This window comes from Platalea leucorodia, assembly GCF_965183815.1.
Source record: "Platalea leucorodia genome assembly, chromosome: 6".
Classification (NCBI taxonomy): Eukaryota; Metazoa; Chordata; class Aves; order Pelecaniformes; family Threskiornithidae; genus Platalea; species Platalea leucorodia.
Window position 1 is genome coordinate 3,632,572 of NC_138828.1, and position 24,455 is coordinate 3,657,026.

General features: G+C 40.9%; 1 protein-coding gene across 1 annotated transcript in view; it reads left to right on the forward strand.

Annotated features, from left to right (window-relative positions):
* ANK2 (ankyrin 2) overlaps positions 1 to 24,455 on the forward strand; it is a gene marked incomplete at its 5' end in the record, with an annotated part of 252,201 nt that overhangs the window by 82,391 nt on the left and 145,355 nt on the right. Inside the window, one exon of the mRNA XM_082314755.1 lies at positions 14,047 to 14,148. Coding sequence (XP_082170881.1) covers positions 14,047 to 14,148 — 102 coding nt within the window. The remainder of the gene's footprint in view (positions 1 to 14,046; positions 14,149 to 24,455) is intronic.

Sequence of the window (24,455 nt, forward strand, 5' to 3'; positions counted from 1 at the left end):
AAGAAAAAACCAACCCTAAACCAAAACAATGATAAAAGCCCAAAACAAGATCAGACATGACATAGACAAGAGCTAAAGTGATCTAGCATCAGAGATTGTCCTTTCTGCATACATTTGAGCTCCTCTGAACTCAAACCCGGGGGATACAGCAATTCAGAAGCAAGCTCATCACAGTTATTATCTGCATGAACAGGAAATACCACGTGAATCACAGGAATGAAACGGTCGTGAAGCCTGTACTCATACATTTTGTCTTGTTTTGTAAATATCAAATAGATGCAACTTGAATTAATCATCTTTTTGAGTTAGAAACTCAGAAGGCCTTAGCAACATTCTGAAATGTAGTGCTTTATGCAAACACAGCCAGAACGAGAGTGGTAGGGAAAAAAAAAAATCGAAACTTTCAAAGGCATGCAACTGGGTAATTCAAGAACCCTCACATGTAGAGGCATTTCACTCAGTGGGACTTTAACTTTACGTGCTGGGCAGGCTGGCTGGACGCTGGAAAGCAGCTCCCCCCGCCCCACCCCAACGCCATTTACATGCATAGCTGGCCTGGTAGGTGTAAAAATAGCCAGGCAGCGCCTGAATTGGCAATGGGCACCCGCTGCTGCCTGCAGTTGCTGGGGTTTCGGGTTCTCGGTGACACAGGACGGCTCGGGGAAGGGAGCCTGGGCCGAGGGGCCGGGGAGCGGCGCGCAGGCGGGATCCTCCTCCTGGATCGTCGGCCGTCCTTCGGGAGCGCTGGGCACCCTCTGCGGCGCAAGGGCAATCCCGCTTGGAGGAGTTAGCAGAAGATCTGATATGGGCAATGCACCAATTTGCCAGTCTTGTCATTCAGATAAGGGTTTGAGAGCGCAAGGGAACATACAGGATTTGGATAAAACCCCTGACTATTATGGATGCAACAGTGAAGAAAGTAAAGATCCTGAAGCCCTGGTAAGTCTTGGCTGAAGAAAACAGGAGTCAAAGGGAGAAATTAAGATCAGGGTTGTGCATGTTAGATTTGAAAAGGATCTCTGCTCAGCCTGGATCTTCTGTGATGGCTTGCACTGTTAGATCTGCTAAATCTGTCCATCTCCAAGCTTTTTTTTTTGCTGTTGTGACTGACTGTGATTAAAAAGCAGCTGTCGCTGAGCTGTGCAGTCACTTCTGTGTGCTGTCAGCTACCAAAAGGTTTAGGTATACGGAGAGGGAACACCGTCCGTGGAACAAGTCCTTCAAATGAATGGACGCGATCAATTATCCTAGTTTACACGCCTGCTATAAATGCTCCTGCATCGATCATTCTCCAGACTTGAGCTCAGTAACTTTTTTTTTAAGCTGTTGCCTGTCCGGTACCTGATACGGTTTTCTGGGCTAGCGGTAGTGACAGAGCCCCGCAGATCTTTATGCAGATGCGGGTTACAGGGAGTGGGACCGGGCACGCGCAAGGGGTCACGCTGGTGGCTGCAGGACCCGAGAGTTGGGCAGGCAATAAGCGATTATAACAGCAGCATCAGCATTTGCTCTGCAAACCAGAAAAAAATCATTGAGGTGAATACTTGTGTAATGTCTATGGCAAATGAAGTGCCTCTTTTCTCTCTTTTTTTTTTTTTCCTCTTTTCTTTTTTTTCTTCCTCTGCTTGGGAAATTTGTTGTTAAATGGTTATTTCACTCAAAATTGGCAACAAAAGGAGGTAGTGTCAAAACTTCTGGCAGAACAGGAAGATTGGAAAACCTTTAATGTCGATATATCCAAATATTATGTTCTCCCATATTGATCTAAATAAAACTGTTCTCAGGTCAGTGTTGCCCTTTGCACCCACATGAGTTACTGCAGGGCGCTATAGGAAGTGTAGTCGAGATGAGTTACGGTGTTCGTAAGGGAGGAGGAGACCGGGGGCATTCCCGGCAGCAGCTCACGAGAAGTTCTGCTGTGTCCTAGAACATAATTTCGATGCTGCCTTGGTTTTCTGGTAGGAAATTTTTTTGGCTGAAATTTTCTGACCAGTTTTACTGCTTATTTCAGTGACAACACAGTCGGACCAGTTCTTCAGAAATAAAACTTTCTTTGAGCTAAACCATCAAATTAAACTATTTCTTTGAGCTTTCAGATGATTGTTTTTCTCCCATCAGGCAGTTATTTGTTGAATTCACAAATAAGCTCCGGCATTTCTGATGGGAACTGTGAAGGCAGGGGAGGGCCGATGCAAGCACAGGACTTGCCGGGGCGGCGGGGGGAGGACAGGCCTGCCTCCATTGCCGAATATGTGGATTTCAACAGGCATTAATAATATGTCCCTTAAGGTGAGCGGCCTGAAGCTGTTAGCCAAGGTATGGCAGTTCCCTGTGACACTAATAAGCAAACTCTGAAACAGCTCACCCTCTCTGAATGTGCCGTCTCCAAGCTGCCCTTCTGCCTAAGGTCAGGTCTTTGAGGAGGCAGCCAAATCCAGCAGCATGTGATCTTTGAGGCGGTTTTTTTATTATTTTTTTTTCTTTTTTCTTTTTTTTTTTTTTTCTTTTTCTCCCCCCCGCCCCAGATACTTTTCAGGCAGCCTTCAGAGCTTTTCATAGCAGGCAGAGATCAGGCACTTTGATAATGTCCTTGGTACATTTAATCATAAGCTCTTGGCTTTATACGGCTCTGGTAGGGACTGCCAGAGTTGCTTTGGAGTATCTGTCTTGATTGGGATGTTACAGTGCTTGGAGGATTACAGAGGCAAATGGCTGTATTTCCCTAAGAAGGTTTACAGTCTCTCGTTATATTAATCATTATGATTCCTTACAAAAAAGGTTAAAAATATTTAAAAGCTGTCTGTAAATTAGAAACGTCAGTGAAGTTTTGTCCTGAAGGGAGAAATTGTATATTGTTTTTTCTTTTCCCCCAAACAGGAATACGGTATCCAGCACAATACTTTGTTAGCGATACATTTCCTATGCTTGTATACAGCTGTAGCCGTGCTCGCTGTCTTGGTTTATGAGAAAGAGTGCCACATCAAGCTGAACATGATGACTCCGTGAATCTTGTACCAGATACAAGGTTCAGAATAATTCAGTTGGTATTCAGCCAACTCAAATGGCAAAATTGCTTTGCATAATCTAATCTTTTCTAAACTAAACCCAAATCCAGTCTGCTGCTTCAGGCCTGTCTTGCTGAAGAAATCAGGAACGTGTTGGTTTGACTGTCCTGAATTGTCTATATGATGCCAAATAACTTTTGTCAAATGGGGAATCAAGTTTTGATACTGAGTTCATATTTCAAATAGCAGCAGCATTAAAAAAAAAAAAACCACAACCAAACTCTTTCATAATCATATATTATAGATCTAATGACTTCTTTTTTTTTGATGTGCTGAAATGCAGACATCTCAGATGACAAAATACGGGGGTTTATCGCATTCACTGTACTTGACCCTCCTTCATTACTTGGATATTTAATTACCTTCGTATTTGCTTCTGAAAGTATATGATCCGGTCTTGCTTCACCGAGCTGGAAGATGGCTGGAGCATGCTGTATTTCAGCGTACCTGGGGCAGACTGCTCCCCGACTTTCAGGACAGGATCATTCTGAACTCCCTCTGCGTCGGTCAGCGAGGAGTTTTCTGTCCCCGCTCAGAGTAGCGGACTTGGCCATGTGGACTTTTATCTCACTGTATGAGACAGGGGAGAGTCCGTGCTGTGTATTTTAGACACTTACCTTAAAGTGGGATAAACTGCTTTGAGGAAGTATCCATTATTATTATTATTTTATTTATTTATTTATTACTTGATGCCATAGGGAGCCTGTGTGGCCTGCTTGAATTAGAGGTGTAGCTTTTAGACAGGTGACGTTAGATGACACTGGTTCCTCTCTGCTGCCCAGAGCTGAATTGTTTGAAATTTAGGCGCAGGATTACAGGGTTGGTTTTTTTTCTTACAGGTAGTGTTTAGCTGGGAATTAAGGGGAAACAATGAGTGCTTAATATCATGACCAATATACACGCAGCAAATGTCACGGTTAATGAAGAGAAGGGGTTTGCGTGGTTTAGATATGCTTCAAGTGTAACTCCCCAGTTGATTGGGGATAAATTAATGTGAAGAGAGAAAAGGAAATTATCCGTGCTGGGTACGATGCTGTTTGCATGAATCCTGAACAAAATCTCCTAAATGAAACCTGATTTCTTTCCACAATGGACAAAATTAAAAATTCTTCATTTACTACCTTTCTGTAGAAGTAAGGTCTTTACAGTGGGTCTTGTTGGCAGAACTGGCATCGAATTAGAAACTGCTGCATTTCAGTAACATCCACTTTGCATCTATTTTAGTCCATCTCAAAGGAACATGAAATAATTTTTTTCTGTTTATGGTACCAGTAAGTTTGAATCAACGGGCAATCGGTTAATGGTGTTTAGGCAAGTAAAGCTGTTCGATTCTGTAGCACCGATGGCGTTAGCACATTGCTTTTGTTAGAAAATGTCCCTTTGACGATATAGAGAAGGGATGGAAGGGGATGAAAAATTACCGAGTGTGATAGAAATGTTTGTCATAAACTTCACTTACGGGCTAGATTTTGGTTAAGGCTAGTTATTATTTTGCTAGATATGCTCGGGACGGCATCCGCCTTCTTTCTAGAGGTGTTCTAGCGTTATTACCTCTCTATTTAGGAACATCATTAGTAATGGAAACTTGCCATGGAAGCCCTTTAAATGCGTGCCAAGTTCTAAAGTTGTTAGTAACACCTCAGAATCTCAATATATGGTGTCCAGATGATCCTAAATATTTTTCCTTTCTTTAATATTATTCAAATCCTTTAGTGGAAATCTTGGTTCCATATCAGTATTTAAGAGACTTCAGTAAACGTGCGGGTCACGAAGGAGAACTGAGACTGATCCTGTGGTTCGTTTGAACACGTCCTGAATCCTTGTTGTTTCAGGAAAGGACTAAAAGATATTTTCACTCCAACTCCAGCACAGGAAACTTTCCCGTTCAACGACAGGATTATCCATTTCTATTTTTAGAGTAGTTTAAAAGTCTTAGTAAAAGACATGAACATTTTTCTAGTTTTTCGGATTACTCAGACTATGGCAAAATCTGTCATTCTTTAAACCCAAATCCTTTGGGGTTTGGTTTGTTGGGTTTTTGGTTGGTTTTTTTTTTGTTTGTTGTTGTTCTTCCTTTCTTATTTTTTAAAAAATCCAGGCTATGTTTTCCAGGCGCTTTTGGGATTCTATTTTTTAGATTCACACTGATGCGTACAATTCTGACTTGCACACATTGTTTCCAAGCTGGGACTTAGACCAAAATGTTTGGTACGTGAATAGCCCAGTGGGACATCAGGGATTACACATGCCTGAAGTTCAGCTAGTGCTGAAGTGCTGTGCTGGATTAGAACCCTAGTACCGATGTTACTTTATATTTTAAAATCAGTATACATTAAAATAACTTCTGTCATTTCAAATGCTGTATTTGGAAGGAACACGCAGCTGGGCAAAAGCCTTTTACTCTGTTCTTTTTCATGGAAAACTATGCAGTTTTGCCTCCGTTCTCACAAATCCTTCATTGACATAGTAAAAGTCAGCTGGCAGCGAGTCCAGTATGTCAAATTAATGAATGTAGTGGGAGGACTCCTACAGATGTCTGTGGCAGCTAAGTATCATAAAGGGTTTATAGAGGACGTTTGCTTCTTGGCTCGAGGAAGGGTTGATTTTACATGAGTTTTCTCTTCCTCTTTTGCTGCTGCTGTGTTTGCTAATATTGGCCCAAACTCAGGAGCGCAGTTAAGCCTGTATTTAAATCCATCCTTTCGCAAACAACTTAAACCTGTTTAATTCGAGATCAATTGGACTTAAAGATGTGGTAAAAAATAAGCATATGCTGAAGTGTTTTGGCAAACGTAGTCCTTTATCTTCTTTATTCTTCTGGTTAAAAACAAAGCAAAACTGATGAAACATTGGTCTATTCCAGCAGAAAGAAGAGAGTGGCTGGATGGCTGGTATCCTGAAGCTCGGGAATTTCAAGGAGGGGTTTGCAATAGAGTCAGAGGTGTCAAAATGTAACAGCCAGCATAAAATGAAAGTCACCCCTTAGGAATAATTGGGAATTTTCCCATCAATATCAAAAGATAGAATAGTTGAAGCCTGGCTTTTCCATTAGTAAAAATTGGAAGGGTCCGTAAGCGTGTAATAACTTTGAGTTGTGTCTGTCTGGAGCAATCTTGTAGCAGGAACTGGTGTTCAGACAAAGCTGTTAGCTAGGCAGAGTTTTCTCCTCCTTAGGTTACTCAAAAATATACGTTTGTTGGGGTAGCGTAACAGCAATAAGAAACTTCCTAAATACCAAATGCAGCTTTCTGAGAACAGTCTTCATAGTAAGATATGAAACTACTACAAAACCGTCGTATGCAAATATTAAAATTACTGGAAGAAGTCTTTCAATTCAACAGTTATTAAAATATATCGGAATTATAATACATTTGTTATTTTATAGTGTGCATCAATCGTAACGCATTCCTCAACCTAGTTTTATTTTCTTAGCTCCTTTTTTGCAATGGCTCTTTGCATCTCCAGTCATACCAATGAAATGCATTTCTCAAGGGCGCTCTAAGTCTTCAATATTCGTACACACTGTATCTCCTTTGGGTTGCAGCCTCCTTGTCTGCCATAAGAAAGCCTTTACCGGTATGTATAATAAATGCAAACAACATCAGTCTTCCCACCTACTTCGGCACCGTACGATTTTGGCTCGTACACGTCCCGTGGTAGATCTAATGAGCGAATATTCATCCTGAGGAGCACAGGGCTTACTGACGGGGGCACTTCTGAATCCAGTCAACTCTGTCACAGGTCTCTGTGTCAGGCAGTCGTCTTCTGTGTTTAGATACGTGCAAACTAGTTTTGATTGGAAATCACTGTTTTAATCCTGGGTCGTATGCAGCGTATAGCACAAAAGCTTTTTCTTTTCTCATAGCTATTTCACGGTCTTGTTACGACACAATGTTTTTTGCTGTAAATAGCAATAGTCGTTATGCCAAAGTGTGGGCCCATGTCCATACTGTTCGCAACATTTTGGTGAGGGCAACTCCAGCCACAGTTCCAGCTCAATGCCGGTAAAAGTGGTGCCAACTTCTCCGTCTCCTTTATGACATTCTATGGTTAATTGGCCCAAATACTCAAAGCGCCTTAAATTATTCAGGTGTGTAATATGTACTTAAAAGAATATTTTTATTTTTCTGATTTATAACCATCATCATCAACCTAGAGAGACAGACCCCTGAGATTAAAACAATTAATTGCTAGATGCTATTATCTATATCTTTTAGCGAATATTTAACTTGCTGGTGACCTCTTGTCTCTGAAAGCTTGTCTTCCACTTCACAGTTCCTATGATTCAGCTTCTCATTTCTTAAAAAAAGTTAGTTTATTGTAAGGTCAGTTGTGCCTTTTTCCTGGATAAGAAGATGCTTTAAGATTATGAGAGATGTTTGTTTAGTGAAGACTGCTATTTTAGAATGGTGAGCTCTTCAGTTCAACTCTTTATTAGCAAATTCTATACAACCAAAGGTACGTAGCAGGATGAATTAGATCTGAAATGCCTATACATGCTTGAAGGGGAAAAGCTTGTGATAAAAATACTTTTTTGAAATAAGAAAATTGGGCACATTGTTCATCCAGGACTTTAGATACTGAAATTTCTTTAGGATCTGTGATTTAATCTGTCTTCCTTCATGTCTGTCAGTAAATTAATGGGAGGGAAACATACATTTTTACAAGCAAAGGAAGTGGCTTTGAAAGTAAAGCACTGTTGTATTTCTTTTCTTTGAGAAGATGAATGTTATTTCATTAATGGCTGGGAAAATACGTTTCCGTTATAGCTGTTGTTATCTCATGTAACTCAAATCCTTTGCCTTCTTGCAGTCGTAGCTGCATCTTAGGCTTGCAGTTCACCGTATCGCCATTCTTCTGTTGTGATGCTCTTTGGAGATCAGCAGCACTTTCAGCTCAATACAAAAAAATAAAAATCAGGGTAGAAAAGATAAAATGTGAGCCACTGAAAAACTAGCTGGCAAGGTTTACAGAAACTGTTCCGCAAGGAAGAAGCATTCCTTTTGAAGTCCCAGCTTTTACATTTGAATGCTGGTGTGGAAAAAGCTACTAGACTGGCAAAAAAGACGTATGTGACAGCTGAGTTGGGTCACGGTAACGCCTCATCTGTGCTGCTTTTAGAGTTGCACCCAATTAAACGATGGCTGGTTTGAACAGGTGGTTTCTGAAATCAGAGAATAACCAAGCCAATTGGGACAAAATGTAGTGGTTATCTCAAGGGTAGGAGCATAAATTGACGCCCTAGAAGGTGTGGCATAAAAAAAGCTTAATGGAATGGGTTTACATATCTGTCATTTTTCCCTCTGCGTCTTTTAAGTCCTGATAAACATCAAGAAGCCAGGAAAACCTGAGTTTAGATTATGCAACTTTCCTTCTGCGATGAGCTGAATTCTCAGCTCCAGGTATTACCTGAATATATTAACATGATGAGCCACCAGTCAGTTAAGGGCTTTTCAATGAAGAAGAGTTAACAAGCCATCAGCATTTTACTAATTATAGAAACAGCTGTTGGACAAACACTGCCTCACAACTCCGAAGTTTGTAAATGGCATTAACGTTATCAGACAACCCTGAAGACTCCCATAGCGACAAACTGTCTTAATGCTGATTTTATGTGCAATAATAATACAGGATTTGATTGAACATGCAAGTTTTTATAACTGTTAATGATTCGAGTTTCTCGATTTATGTAAAGCATGTAAGTTAATAGCAGGTTTTGCTCACCTCCTGATCAGGGCCAGCCTCTTCAAAACTTATGGCTAAATAAATTTTCTCCATAAAATCAAAGCAGTATGTCCCAGAGCCGATGCTTGAAAGAGAAGTTTAAGAGGGTTATTAGTATTCAGACACACACTTGAATGCATATGCAAACAAAAAATGTTAAATTAAGGTGCAAAACTACTATTTGGTTATTATACAGCAGTTTTGACTTCTGTTTTTTTGCCTTCATGCAATTAATAAACTGTATTTAACAGATGAGAGTTGTTCAGTAGGCCTCGATGCTAGGCTCTGTTCTCCTGCAGGGATATTTGTGATTATGGACAGGCTGGGGTCATTCACTGTATTTGGAGAGGGGTGGGGGGAAACCAAAGCCAACCTGCAGGAAAAATTTTGCTATAGACTTGATTTCAAACAAGTATTTGGACGGTTTGGATAATGTATTATGAAAGCCGTATTTTGAAAACTGAAGCCTCCTACTCCCCCCATCTTTCCTTCTTAAGCGTGAATGTGGTTTTCAGCAGCAAATTTGAATATGTGGAGAAATTCCTACGAGTTTGGTCCAGCATACGATTTCGACACTACGCATCACGATTTGGTTTTGCACATCTCTATAAAATGGCTTTGACAAACAGGCACGTGCAATGTGCGATAAGTGATGTGGTACGCTATGAGACAGGAGCGGCAACCAGAGCGAGGGCAGAGGAACCAGAAGGGCAGGTTTCCGACTGAATAAAGTACTAACTTCCATATATGATTTAATTACTCAGATTCCCTGAGCTGTATGTTTCAAATTCGGGCAAAATTCTGGCATTGCAGTTAGCAAGAAAGAAGTTGAATCCACAGCCTCTCGGTCATTTTAAAAAAAATCATATATTTACTCAATCATTTCTTATGTTATCTTATGCAACGTCTGACAACTCGGTACTTGTAAAGAACATGTTTGCATTCTGCTGTGAGGGTACTTACGGTTATAGCGATTTTTTTCACATTGTACTTTATTTGTTTCTAGTGCTCTGAAAATTTTCATTTCTGGCTGAACTTATTTATCCTCAGTCAAAAGTTAAAGAAGAAAAGTTAAGTTAAAAGATAGGAACTTTTTATAAGGTTCAGTAACACCAAATATTCCTCACAAATCTATCTCATGTATTAGAATTGCATTGCAAACAGAGTTTTTAAAAAACGTAGTTATCAAAGACTTGTAGTACTCTCTCGCTGCATTTGTATTGGAAGTTGGTTTGGGTTGGATTTTGGGGGTTTTGTGGGGTTTTTTGGGTTTCTGTTTTGTTTTGTTTTTTTTACAGTGCCTGTTGTCCTTCTCTTTGATCAATATTTGGTATCTGTAGGACTGCAAGTAAAGAGTCCAGAATCAGTCACGATTGTAGTGAAACGCAAAATTCCCTGTGGAGCAGTCAGATGTTACCTACGGTCAGTGGTGCATTCTTCACAGAGCAGTTTGGGTATCTGAAAGTAATACATTAGGAAAAGCTTGTTAAATCCACAGATTGCAAGTTTGTCCCATACTATAAAATACCAGCTAAGTATTCTTCAGTCCTTCATACCCGAGTCTGGTAGCATGTTAATACCGTATTGAGGCGATTGCCCAGCCTTAGCGGCCCCATGGAAACCAAGCGATCCTTAACTCTGCCCGACCTGAGCCGTGGGTGCCACAGGGCGATGCCAGCTGAGACTTCGCAAATGAACGTGTCGGCATTGGCGTTTCCCCGATTGCGAGCCTCTCGTGCGTACGTGGTTGCTGGTAGCTGATTAAGGCATACTCTTGTAAACCTTTCTTATTGGTAGAGCGCTTGCTCGTGATCATGATCTGCATACGTGTGTAAAACTCTTCAAAAAGAAATGTCAGGGGGGTGTGCGTGGAAGAGATGACGTGGTAGGTATCCTATGGTGCAAAGGACTCTGGCTTCGTGTTTTAATCTTCTTTTTTGTAAAGAAAGTATCTTCGAATGACAGTTTGTTGACAGTTTGTCTTCGCCAGTCGACAAACTAATGAAGACCAATGTGCCAGCTTCTGCTGAAACGCGTCATGAATTCAACTAAAAATCTGCACGTAAGGAAACAAAATATTTAATGAGATTACTGAATCAACTGGAAAAGCCCACAGATCAAAAAATCCGTTTCCTAGCATGGTACGACTGCAGAAAACTACTGCTGGTGACTACTGAGACAATTTTGTCAAAATGGATTTGAATTTGTAACATGCTAAAGTGAGTAAATTGCTGAGACAGTAGTACTGACAAAAATGCTTTTTAAAGACATTAAAAAAATGGGGAAAGGGACAAACTACTGATGACCTACCAAAAAATTAGAGGTGACAAACCGGGAAAGAAAATACGGATCTGAGTACCTTTAACTGCTAGGGCTTCTAAGCTTTAAAACACAGTGCTGGATCTTTTGGGTATTTCACGGAAGCACACTCACTGCTATTTGTACGTGAATTTGTACAGGAAGCAGCTGAATTGCTGCTTCATGTCTTTGATTTGTGTGTTCAAGTTTGAGATAAATGGGAACATCGTGCGAGTCTGTGAGACACTATTTTGCAATAGGAGAGGCCAAGACTATGAAGAGATGGGCACAGTCGTGTTCATCTAATGAGATGAATACATGTTACGGCAAGAAAACTCACAAAAATACGAAGACCATGTAGGCGAGGGTTTTCAAAAGCACCTAAATGAAGCATCAAGATCTCATTGTGTTTCATTGTTTGTTCCTCTTCTGTTCGCAGTCAAGCACTGTTATTTCAGGGGGAGAACATACGCGGCGAGAGATGCTTCTGGAATAAAAGTGCTCGTACAGGGAGTTAATCATGAGAGTTAATTCCTAATAACTCTTCATGGAGACAAGAAGTTCATATTCTGCATTGTGGTCGATATTCAGGTGTACGTAATGTGTCTTGAAGTGATGTGCATTGCAGTAATTTGATTTTGAGATAGCAAAAGTGTGAATCAGGGAAATGAGAACCTATTTTGAAAGCGCTGCTTGCATCTTCTTAGCCAGGGACAAATGGAGTCTGGTTGTATGGTCCTAGCTACAGTCTGAGCTTCCAGCAATGACTGAGACTTCAATGTTTTTAGCCTTTCGTGTTACTCTATGTGAAAGAAAAACAAGCGATGATTGTTTCATTCCTACTAAAACAGAAGTCGTAGATGTTTGTTTGTGGCATCATTCTCGCCTTTTAAAAGTATAAAACCAGATGATTGCCGTTTTGGCATGGTAAATTATTGTAGCGATAGTAAAGCATGAAAAAAAGGGGGGAAAGACGCTAAAATGTGTGTCCTATGGAGGGCAAAGTTGCTTTTCCCATTAGTTTCTAGAGGGTCCGGGTTTACCCCTCACGTGCTCAAATACTTATTCTTGGTTAATGTTTTTACCAAGACAGTTGATTTTTCAAGGACATTTAAACGTTAAAACATAATTTTGTGTCTCTGTGCGCATATACGCATCGCAGGAGATGGTGCAGCGCTAATAGCTATCCTTCGATCTTAAAAGGGATCTCGTTCGAGTACCTGTCGGGATCTGCTCCTGTGTCAGGCCTCATCCAAATGCTTGCCCGACTGAAGCCTGAAGCTGCCAAAGGGTTCTGTCAACCTGAATTCCTGCGCTGCCTTCCCCTTCGCCCTGCTGTGTGTTTAGAAAGATGGCCTGTTTTCTTAACAGTAAAAGATGTGGAAAATGTGCTGAAGTTTGCTGAAAGGAATTTAAAAGGAAATATTTTTGTCTTGGCAAGTAGCGCGGTTGTAAGAAGAATCATTTTGATGACATCCATCTGTTGCAGATTAAAATAGGTTGGAATCGGGGATTGTGAAGCGAGCTAGTACAGCGTGATAAGCAGGGTGACCGAAATAAATGCATTGAAAAGGACTGGGTGACTGAAATAAATTGCTTTGCCGATCAATATTAATAAGCTGAAAGTGGGAGGCTTTTAGGATATTCTCACGGTGTGAAAGAATGGTTTTCACCCGGCGTTTCTGCCAGGGAGGTGAAATTAGATGAGAAACATGCTCAATCGGAGGTGATTCAGTGGAACGGCAAGTACTAGTCCAATGGCGCGCGTGCCCTCCGGTGCCTCTCTAACTACGTCCCCACAAAACAGGCTTTTACAGTTATTTATTTGCTTTTTGAAACTCACTCCTACTCTATTTATTTATTTTAAGTATGAAAATTGTTACTGTGTCTGTGCGCGTTCCCAAATGCTTGTTCTGGTTAATGATTACTTCTGTTGCACGACTGACTTTCTCCTGCAGTCGCATTAGTAGCCCGTTTACCTGTGTGTAGGTTCACACGTGGGTGAATATCAAAGTAGGTGCTGTTTTCAAATAGCCAATGTAATTTCATGCCATAATCGCAGATGAAGGCAAGAGGGCTGACGCATTTCACGCTCCCTTGCTGAACAGTACGTCCCACGACCTAACTGAAAAACGAAAACATGATTGTTTAATTTTTTTTTTTAACCTATAAATGCTAATAGGGCTTGAAATGTGAACGTACGAATGCAGGCAGTTTAGGAGCAAGCATGTGTACAACATTATCCTGGATTTAGATGCTCAAGCCTGAGTCCTTCATCCGCTTTGATCTATGGTTAGCTACGCTGGCAGTGCTGCCCGGTTTTGTGGGACTTTTTTTTTTTCCCTTTAGCATGCCCCACTTCTGTGTCACAGGTGATAAAACACAGCCGTAGGACATTTTGCTCTTGGATACTGTTTTTGCTCCGGTGTGTACCTCTGTGTTAAGCCAGTCTATGTGCATGAATATGAACTGTAGTCGTGTAACTTCTTATGCCAAGTACAAATGCATAAGCCAATATATGTTTTCATAAGTACCATAGCCAATAACAGGATTGGTCCGTTATTTTCTGGAGTTTTGAGTATATACGTATATAAAAAAACCAACAACAAACAAACCAGAAAACTATGGCTAGCAAGTTGATGCATATATCTTCTTCTTGTTGCTAATATCAGTTACTATGATTTCTGGTTTATTTTTTCTTTGGTTCTTGCTAAATTTTGAACTTCAGCGATTATTGCACTGTTTTGCTCACTCTGACAGGTCTGCGGTTCTTTTGTGCCAGTATTGCCTTGTTTAAGTACGTGTATGCTAATTAATGCAGATAGAATGCAAAGTCAGTTTTCTTCACAGTTTTAGTCTCCTGCAGCATAAGATGCAGAAACCTTTCACTGGTGATGAAGTTGTGCTCTCTTTTCAGCAGGAGCTAACTCAAGACTTTTTTCTTCTTCTCTTTTTACAGTCTGACAGCAATGCAAGCTTTCTCCGAGCTGCCAGAGCTGGCAATCTGGACAAAGTAGTGGAATACCTGAAAAGTGGAATAGACATTAACACCTGTAATCAGGTAAGGTGTTTGAAGGGCCGAAGTTTGCAAGAGCGAGTTGCAAGAAACTCCCCTCAAAACCTAGGTTTTTCAGGCTAGGTTACTTCACAGAGATGTATTGATTCCCCTCAAGCTATGTTTTCAGTCTTGTTCTTCAGTGGTGTCTTTCTGCAGGAAGCTGATAACGTCTGCAAAATTGTGCTGCTTTTAGTAAAGCTTTGGGGTAAGCCTCTTTGGGCTCCTCTTTCTTGCCAGTGTCCCGCAGGTATGGATATATGGTAGCGAAGTACCTAAAATTAAAACTTCAGGTACGCTGCGATACTCTAACACTAATGGACCTGCGATTGTGAAGTTCCGGTTCTAGTGGAAGCAGTGAGCGCGAAATATAGTTGTATTCTTCAAAATACTCGAGTTACACGAAAAAAAAAGGGAGACTCGGAAAGCTGAGGCCCACCCATTATCCCGATCTCTTTCCCATATTGAGTCTCTCATTCTTTTCTTTGTCTGGAGAAGTGAGACTATGCCAACACTCATATTTTTGCTCTGTTAGTTATTGCTGCCTATTTATTGTATCCATTTATTAATTGTAATGAGGCATGCCCATGTAATGGGTGTTCCTCAGTTTAATGAAACATCTTGCCTCTCCGGAGAACTTGCATTGCAAATAGGGGTCGAAGAGCAATAGGTATTACAACAAATTGACAGATGAGCAGAGGATGGCAGTGAGATGACTGTGATTAATAAATCCCACAGCATGCCAGCTGTCAGGTTTGGGGGGTTTTTTGTTTGGTTTGGGTTGGGTTTTTTTTAAAGCTATTTTGAAGACCTCTTTTCTGGCATCTTCATAGGTGTTTAGTTTAAAAGAAAGTTCTATGTTTCTTGTTCAGACCTTTGTCTAAAGGACAGTGTGGACTGGCTTCCTTGGCAGAGCCGAGGAAGAAGTTGAAAGCCATGTATAAAAAATGGTGTCCTTAGCTTACGTGTGGAGACGTTGCTTGGAAGTTTTAAAGCGAGATGTGCTTGAATGAATAAGAAAAGCGAAGCTGATCGAGACTAATGATGTTTTTCAGGCAACAGTTTGCAAAGGTGAAGGCGGTAGTGTTTGAGTGGATCTCAAAACTGAATTGCAAAACATTTTTCAGTCACCTAAAGAAGTTTCTTGTAAACATCCTTTTTTTGTTTCATATTCAGCATATTATGTTTAAGCCTCGTAGCATGGGGACGTTTTTAGACTCTGGGGTTTCTGTCACACCTAGAGCAAGAGTTCTCTTCCAGGACATGCTCTCATTCATATGATAGCAATAGCAATAAGTTAGAAAAAGAAATTACAGGTCTAAATTTGTAACAACCTTTTTACTATTCTTAAAGAAAGCATCCTGGCCCTATTTGCAATCTGTTGATACATGTTCCTCCAAAATAAAGAAATACAGTCCGCGTTTTCAGTTTTATGCGTAGTTTTCAGGGCTCGTTATTGCTTGGCTTGCTCACTAAATTAATGTGAATGCTGGGGGAACAGGATAGCAATTGAATAATTCATACCAAAGAGAGCGGATGTTAGCAAAATAAATAGGTAAATTTGCACATTATCTGTGGATTTTATGAATGTTTTTTTTTTATTTAGATCATTCAGTTAATATTTTAGTAAACAAATTTTAGACCTTAAATATTATTTGCTTGTACATAACACTCTCTTAAAATTAGTTTTTTCAATTTTTTTCTATTTTGTGGTGAAAAGTATCATCTAAGTATCACCAAATAACCTAAAGACTGAAAAATGATGGGAAGTATGTGCTTTATTGAAGAAAAGAAAGATAATTCCGTTGTGAATCTAGTCTTGCCCCCATCATTCACATTACTTTTACATTTTGATTTAATAAAAAATATTCTTCTTTTGGCAGAGTATTTTTCAGGTCTTAAGACATTTGGAGCTGCTCTGTCCTTTGGGAAATGTGTAGGGATGGAATATACTAGTGCCAGATAGTGGAAAAAATGGAAGTAAAAAATATTATTTTAGGTTTTGTATGGAGAAAACACCCATATTGTCTTATCTCTTCTCATCACTGTTCAGATTAAGATCAGAAATAATCAAGATTTTCCTCACTGTGTCCTGAGACACAGTTGCGACTCCTAATGTAAACTGTGTCCCGGAGCAGGGCTGCTAGTTGCTGTGGACATACCTATTATAAATAAATCAAATATTTAGGAAATAAGGTTGGATTTTCTTTGGAATTAGTAAGGAAATCATGACTCTATTAAGCTGTGACAGCTAATAAATTGCTCTCCAGGGCAGCTAGAAGGAAAAAGGCTGTTGAAACAGCATTTCTAATTTTTTTTTAATGCATTTTCCAAGTCAATCATCAGACTGAAAGCTTGAGTTGTTTCCTGCTCTGATACGAATGTGGGCTTTAGAAGCCTTGGATTTCTTTGGTAGCAAAGAAACGCTACGAAAGCATGGGTTTTCCTTAGTAGTAAGAGCAATAATCCCCCATGAAATTTAAGTCTTCCTTTTTCTGGAAGAATTTTAACAAAGCCGTCGGGCAGGATGCTCTGGAGCGGTACCCTGCCAGCAGTGCTGATGGCAAATGCCCCCGTCTCTGGAATCTGGGTTGCAATTACCGTTATCTCTGAACCCTCAGTGAAGAAACGAAACTTTTGTTTTCTTCTTTGATATCTGGAAGCCACTTGTATGAAAATGACTAGTAAATTGCTTCAGAAACATGGAAGGGGATTACTTTGAAGGGGCAGAAAGAGTTGTAATGAATTTTTCAAAGGCAGTATTGATGATTCTGCTTCCTTTGGCTTACTTGTGGTATACCCTAAAACCTATTCTTTTAAGAGCAGGCTTTGTACTGTTCTAACCAGTCTCTTTTGCATTTCTGGTGCATCTTTGACTGAAGCGGTTCAGTTCTAATGAAGACTTTCTTGGTTTGTTGGTTATTTAATGCCCAAATCCTATCTCGGCCTTCATAAAATTTTAGGAGAAGTTTTTCGCAATTCTGTAGTTAGTGCACAACCTCATAGATCTTCAGTGGGTTCTAACACGCTTCTTCATTTTGAAGTTCAAAGGGAGCAGGAGGAGGTTTAGCACTCCGCCGTGCCAGTCTCCTCCCTTAGGAGCAGTTGCTGGAGCTGTAGACGTAATTGTTTCACTAAGAGCAAGGTCAAATTCAATTCAAAACATGCACTCACATGGTAGAAAGAGGACTGGGCAGCCTGGGCATTATAGGAATATCAGATACTACTTTATCGCATTGAACACAGTATGGTCAGCCAGTTGATTTTCCTTAGCCGTCCCACGCGAAGCGCCTGATCCCCTGTGACCCGAGGTGCGGAAGTCTGAGGTTCCCCTTGCTATTTTTGTGAGATCTCAGCTGGTAAGTAGACATTCAGTGGGTGGTATTTTTAGCTGACTAGCTAACTTGTGTCCAAGCAGATTAAAATCTGGTAGCTCACTTGCCTTAGCAAGGCAATTCTGATTACCCTCAGATGGTTAAAGAGTAGCCATGGTTTTTTTTACCTTCTTTCAGAAAACTGTAAACTGAAATATGTTTTTATCACTGATCAATCTTATATATAACATAAATTGTTTTACATATTGCTATAAAAAGGTACTTAACTTTTCCGTTAAAATACTACCTCCCCTTTCAGGAAAGTTATTACTGCTGTAAAAATACACTCTTAAAGTTTCACCATTGATATGACTGTAATGTGATAGAATGTTTGAGCTTGGCTCTTTTGTAAGTCTGTCAAATAAATCCAATTACCTTTGCTTCATAGCCGAGGGACCTACATTTGCAACGCTTATTTAAGTGACTAGTACCATCAAATTTAATAGGACTGTAAGCGTGACTTAAAATAAATATGCAAGTGTCTGCATCAGTCCTGAAAGAGGTCTTGACGATCTAGTGAAATCTGTGGCGTTTCTTTGATGGGGGACTTGAAAGCTCGGGCTGTATGGTGTCCAACTTGCCCCTGACTCTTAGCCAGATTTGATCAAAACGACCACTAACTGGACAATGGCTATGAATTTTCAAAGTAAAATCGCTTAAAGGTTGTTTTTAAACAACATTAAAATCAGTAAATCATTCAATAGAAATGTCACATAAGCTCTGTTTTGCGACTCATGCATCATGAGACGGGCTAAAATTTCAGTGCACCATCTAAACAGAAACTTCAAAGACTGTTCACCTTCATAGACGACAGCGTCAGGTTCAACTTGTTGGCAGCACGGTTTATTCTGTTTGACGCCAACAGTGGAAGAGCTGTAAAGAGGAAGAGTTCCTGCTCAAAAGATGCAGGTATTCAGGGAGAGCTTGGGAGCAGAGGAGAAGACTGTGCACGTTGACTGTGCTATCTGTCTTGGGCAAGGGTTCTGTGAATAGCAACTATTAATGAAAGGTGTCGTTGGTCCGGCATCCCTGGTCATACTCCTACAGCCCTGCACTTAACAATTATAAGAAAAACTCCTGTGCTTTGGCTATGTTTGGGAACACGATGAGTGTGCCTGTGCTGTTAAATGACCTGCCTCCCCCGTTTCACCCCTGAGCCCTGGTTCCCTAATTATCCACGCTGTACGTGTATTAATTGGCTCTCAGGCTCCTTCTGGCGTAAAGCAGCTGGTTTTCTCCGAGATGAGACCTGGGAGCAGTTCGGGGGATGTTCAGCGCAGGGACCGCTCTCCTCGCGCCGCAGGGAAAGCCTGTGCCGGGCGCGCTGCTGCTCCTCGTGGTCCCCCAGTATATCCGAACAAACCTTGGTCCCGTAAGCCTTGTCTGAGGCCGTGAGCCAAGCTGTGCACAACTTACACATGGCAAATTTAAAAAATCCCTCTTCTTCAATAGCCTGTGGTACAGAATTAATGTTATTTCAGGAACTTTCACCCAGAGAAAGCAAACACGCACACGTGGCGGCTTTGGGACATGGTGCGGCCCACAGGACCAGGAGAAGACTGCAGGCAGGAGGTGGTGGGTGGGGTGGGGTGGGGTGCCCAGGCGGCTGTAGGCAGACCTAGCACAGACAGCCTGACATAGGAATTTGGGGTGGGAGGGATAGATTGTCAAAGTTTCTTGGTGTTCTCAAGATCTCTACGTCCTTAATTCTGTGGAAAATTAGCTATGTGTTCGATTTTAAAACTACATTGAAGTCCTAATTAATTTAATTTAAGTATGCAGCTAAGCGCTAGTCTGAAGAAGGCTGTTGTCCTGAACTGGAGCTTTATGCTATCCAAATGTTACCTATACCACCAAGAAAGCCTCCGTAAAATTCCTTGCTCCTTTTCTGATACTTACATGCTGACAGACTGGAAAAATGTCAAAGCTAATTAAAAAACCCACAATGGTGGCCACAATTTACTTTTGAAAAAAGAGTAGATGGAGGAATAAGAAATAAAATAACCTAAAATATTTTGAGACATTACCTTCCCTGCTGAAGAAAAGCTGCAGCTGATTAAAGTAGGCATGTGTCAAATGGAAGTTAGGACACACAAGTGAGAGCAGTTCTGTGCCAAGGAATTTAATGATGAGCAGGATAAGAAGTGGGGCTTTCCATGTGCTGCTTATTGAAAACATATGGAAAGAATCTTGTCTTACTGTCTAGAAGAAAGTTTCCGTTAAAAGACCTACCGTCAAGAGAAAAACTGCCGAGTTATATGGCACACAACCTGGCGAACTTCCAAGTTCCCCAGTTAGGAGAGTGTAAATCTAGACTCAAGTTCTTACATTCAAATAGATCCAGCAAATTTTATGTCTTGATCATAAGCACCAATATTAACAAAAAGGGTCACCCCCGGGACAGAGCACAGTTAATATGATAATTACTTGGCAACATTACAAGTTGGTTTTTTTTTTCTCCAGTGTTCATATTCTCTTGCTTGCTATGAGAGGAATATGACTAGGGTTGCTGCAGATTTATCTTCTGTGGAAAGTGTTTCCCATCTGCAGCTGGCTGGCAAAGCTCCTCTTGCACTGCATAGGTGAAATGCCCTGTGCAAAACACAGAGGGGGTATTTTATTTTTCAGAGTGAGATATCCGAATGCTCTTTCAAAAATGAAGCCTTGTATATGCAGGATTTTTTTTTTTTTTCTCAGCATAATGCTATTTTTAGACTAGATCCCATCTCGGAAAACAGTACACGATGTTAAGAGTAAGCTTTTCTGAACAGAGATAACACAAGAAGATGCTTTCTTCAGTTTTAGCATTTGTTTCTCAGATCCTAAGTTTTCATGGAGATCTGTCTTTATAGATAATCAAAGTATTTCCCCAATTTAACTGTTCCCAAAATCTGATGGAACTTAATATTTCTGGATATACTGAATACAGGCATTTGTTACAGTTTATTAATATAGTTATGTAGTTAATAATTAGTTATTACTTAATTATGCTTTATTGAATGCTACCTTCATATCAAGTTAAGTTATTACGGAATTGCTTACTTTAATCTGAATTCAAGCACTATCACCTATCCTGAAAATCATAAATCATGTCTATTTCTTCATTTCTAGAGAGAGTTACAAATGTCAGGGGACAAGATTCCCCTGTTTTAAAAACAGCCCCTTTAAAAAAATCTAATTAATGGTATTTTATAGGATGAAAAATTGATAGCCATTGGAAATCTCTGATTCCTTTGAAGCTATTTTCCTTATGTTACAAATGTAGTTATTTTAGGACATGGTTGCTATTTCTAGTTAATGTAGCAAGAGCAAACAACTTCTGAATCACTGTTCAGAATGTTGACTAGCAAAATGAAGTTTAATTTTGCAGCGTGCCTTTGCGCTGCCCATAGTTCTAGCAGAAGTTAGACCCAAAAATCTGACGAGTCAAAGGGTTCGTCAGCGGTCTGCGGTGTTTTGAAACAGAATTGGTAATCCAAAAGGCGACATAAAGTAACGTTTCCCCATCTTGTCTTTGGAGGCTTGTCCGTTTTCCTGGTGAGAGAGTTACTTTCTTGGAAGGAAAAATTTGATGGATTTTCGCATTTGTTTTGAAGAAGTCTTCTGTATTCACAAGGAATGTATGTGAAGTCTGATACCTTGAACTGAACGGGATTCGAATATTAGGTAGTTTCGGGGGGCCTCCAGCTCCAAGGCTCCCTTTAAAACTCAGATCTTTTGGCTTTTGCTCTCATTTTGTCGGCTTCTTTATAATTTGATTGGTGTCTTTATTGCTTCGGTTACAGTGAGGCACAGGGCACCAGCTATTAATTACTCCCTCATTTAGTCCAAATGGAAAGCAGCTAACGCTCCCAGTAGTGCTAACTATAGCCCGCAGTAGCACTGTAGGCATAATGAGGTCGACAGTATCACATGTTGATGTCACTCAGTAGGTTAATTCGTTTTCATGAGTTCATAGGCTATAAAGCAACATAAAGGGAGAATTTTCATCATCTGAAATGATTTTTCTTTTTTCAACCGTCCGCTTTATTCCTTTGTGATATTTTTGGGAAAAACTTCAACAAGCCTTCGGACTTGAGAAGGCCATGCCCAACTCTCTCATGTGCCCTTTCCCAAAGCCTTCTTGAAAAGAGGTTGACCACATGCACTTTTTGCTTCCCCAAGAGATTTATTCAGAGGAGAGAATTTGCAGGAACCTTAGACTGCCATCTGTTAGAGACAGAGATAAGTATTTGACTTTAACAAAGACTATGATATTGCTTGTTAGTCTCAGCCTCTACTGGTGAGTGCAGGTGCCTTCCTAACTCTGGCAAAACATGTAAAGGAGTTAGCACGACTGTGCAGAGTTAGTCACAACAGCTTTAATTTTCTTTGTGGTTGTAACTTATGCTTTGCTATTGGCCTGTTAGCAGCTATATAAGCCTGTGAGCACAGCATCAGTGGGAAGAACCTGGTAAGAGCGCGTTGCATTTCATGCTCAAAGAGACTGTCGAAACATTAAAAAAATAGATTTTTGTATTGTTTTATTTTGTTGACTTTCATGATGTTTTTTTCTGTAAGTTGCTTAAATGCCATTCTAACCTTGTGTGGCAAAGACAAGAGTGAAGATAAATGTTGGCAGATCTTGCTGGGAAGTGTTGCATCCCAACTTCCATCAGAGTCGACGGGAGCTACAAGGGGTCAGACTCTTAGCGTAAAGGAAAGAAGAGGGTTAATTCTGTTAATATGCATTCTTGCTTCCTGATGTTCTTAAAGATATTAAGTACTTAATTAATACCTTCAAACGGAAGTAAACTTCAGGGAAGTAGGAATCATTATATTCAAGAAAGGTTGTTTTCTTTAATGCTAAGACCATTATATACTGAAGTAACACAAGCAAATGTTCACTTGTATAAAGAATTTTTCCCCGCTTCCTTCAAACACTTTCTTTCCCCCATCTCTACATTTTTATGTTCCTTATACTTCTCACTAAGTCTCAGCAGCAGAAGGCGAGTAAAGCTTTCTAGGACTACCAGGGTATCGTCTGTACCCGTCGCAGCTGAGCTCAGAGGGGAGGGTGTAAAAGCTCGCACTGTGCCCATATTGCAGCTTTGGTATGCAGTTTGTCAGTAACGCTAGCCAGCTGCTGGGGCTGTGTTTTGTCTTTTTAATATGCCAGTATTAAAGAAGAAGCGATCCTGGCCTTGCCCTGCCTCGGTGGTCACGCTTCTGTGCCACGCTCTCTCCTGCACTGGCAGAAGCACGTGTGCAGCCTGACGCCGCACGATTGAGGGACCTGATCTGCAGAGAGGTGGCTGGGGGTAGAAATGAGCAGCGGAGAGGACGGGAGAAGCAGAAGCACTTCTGGTAGCAGTGCTGCCTTTGCTGACTTAAAACATCCTTTGATCCATAGGTTGATCTGATGCTCTGCCAAGAAGTTGCCCTTCCGTGGGGTCCGTTTGCTTTGGCGTAACAGGGTTAGGCAGGAATGGTGTAAGCCGTTATTGCTGTTGGACCTAACGGCGATCTAGGTGATGTCCCAGAAGGAGTAAATGGCCCAGCAGGATTGATGCTGAACCGGGCAGCGGCTGAAGAACCTCCATTCCATGGGGATCGCTCCGTGAGGCAAATGGATACGAAGGCAGAAATAGCACGGACTTCCTTAGGTGATTTTCAGATAACAGCAGTGAGACTTAGTGCCTGTCTTACGGGGAAAAAACTGGCTGACTTTCAATGGGCTTAGAAAAGGTTGGTGATTTCTATGATGTACAAGAAATCTGTGGGCTTTTCCGGTGTGGTGAAAATAGGTAGGGTGACACTGTAATAAGTGCTGTGAGCCGTACCGGTATGTGTGCGCGTTTGTAGCTCTCCACGGGATGGAAAATGTTGACGCCCCTAGCTCAGTGGTAGTGAAGAAAAAGAACTGAGAGAATTGGGCTCTGCAGGGAAACACTTGAAAAACCAAGCTTGGAAGGCTTAGTGTTATGTTCTTTTATGAGAGTTAGAATTACAAATGAGCCTCTAAAAGAAAGGTAGTTATGGTATGTGTGTGCCTTGTGGGGAGGAGCAGTCTCTATGCTGTACAGTTTTGCTTAGCAGACAACTAATTTCATCTCCCCCCCACCCCCAACTCTTTGGTAGGCATGGGAGAGAAAAAGGGGAAGCGTCAGCAACCTTTGTTGTTCTAAAATACAAGGATCCAGTTGACAGGAACAGAGGAGTTGCATTGATTAAATCTGAGCTTCCGTCGTCATAAGTAGCAGGGATCAGCCATGTGGGCTGGGAAATAATTACAGCGTTGGTTCTGATGACGGAGGAACAAAGCTTGCTTTAAGGCTTCAGTCGCACTGGCCCGCAACATTTAATGTGCAGCGCTTGCTTCTGCTACTGCTTGCCCCGGCTTGCTTTCTTTAAGGAATTATGGAATTTGAACGTGTGCAGTAGGAACTGTATTTAGGATATAGTTTCTTTCCGTAACCTTTTTACTGGACCTCATGTATTCATTTTGCTTACGTTTTAAGAATTAAAAAAGTCACGTGTCGCAAAGAAACTCGCATAATCTCTGCACCAATATTAGCTTTCAGCTGCTTAATGCGGTACCGTTAGATATGTGCCTTAGAGGTACGAATACAGGTATCTTAAGAGGTTGCTACTGATTAAGCGCTGGGACAAGCCTTGCTTTCTCCATACTTTGGCACTAAACTAAAGAAGCAGCTTGCCCTCAACTTTTCGCATTCAGAGGCATGTGTGTGTGCCTGATTTGTGTGGGCCATGCAATATTGCAGTTTCTGTGCTGTTTGTGGACTTCAGTCTGCTCGCAAAGAGTAAAAAAAGGTTAATAACATGTCATAGCAATACATCAGCTTTGTACAACTGTAAGGAGTCAAAGTTACCGTTCGTACTCCCATCGAAAGTGTTGATGACTGAATCTGTGAGATTAGATATGAGAACAGGTCTTTG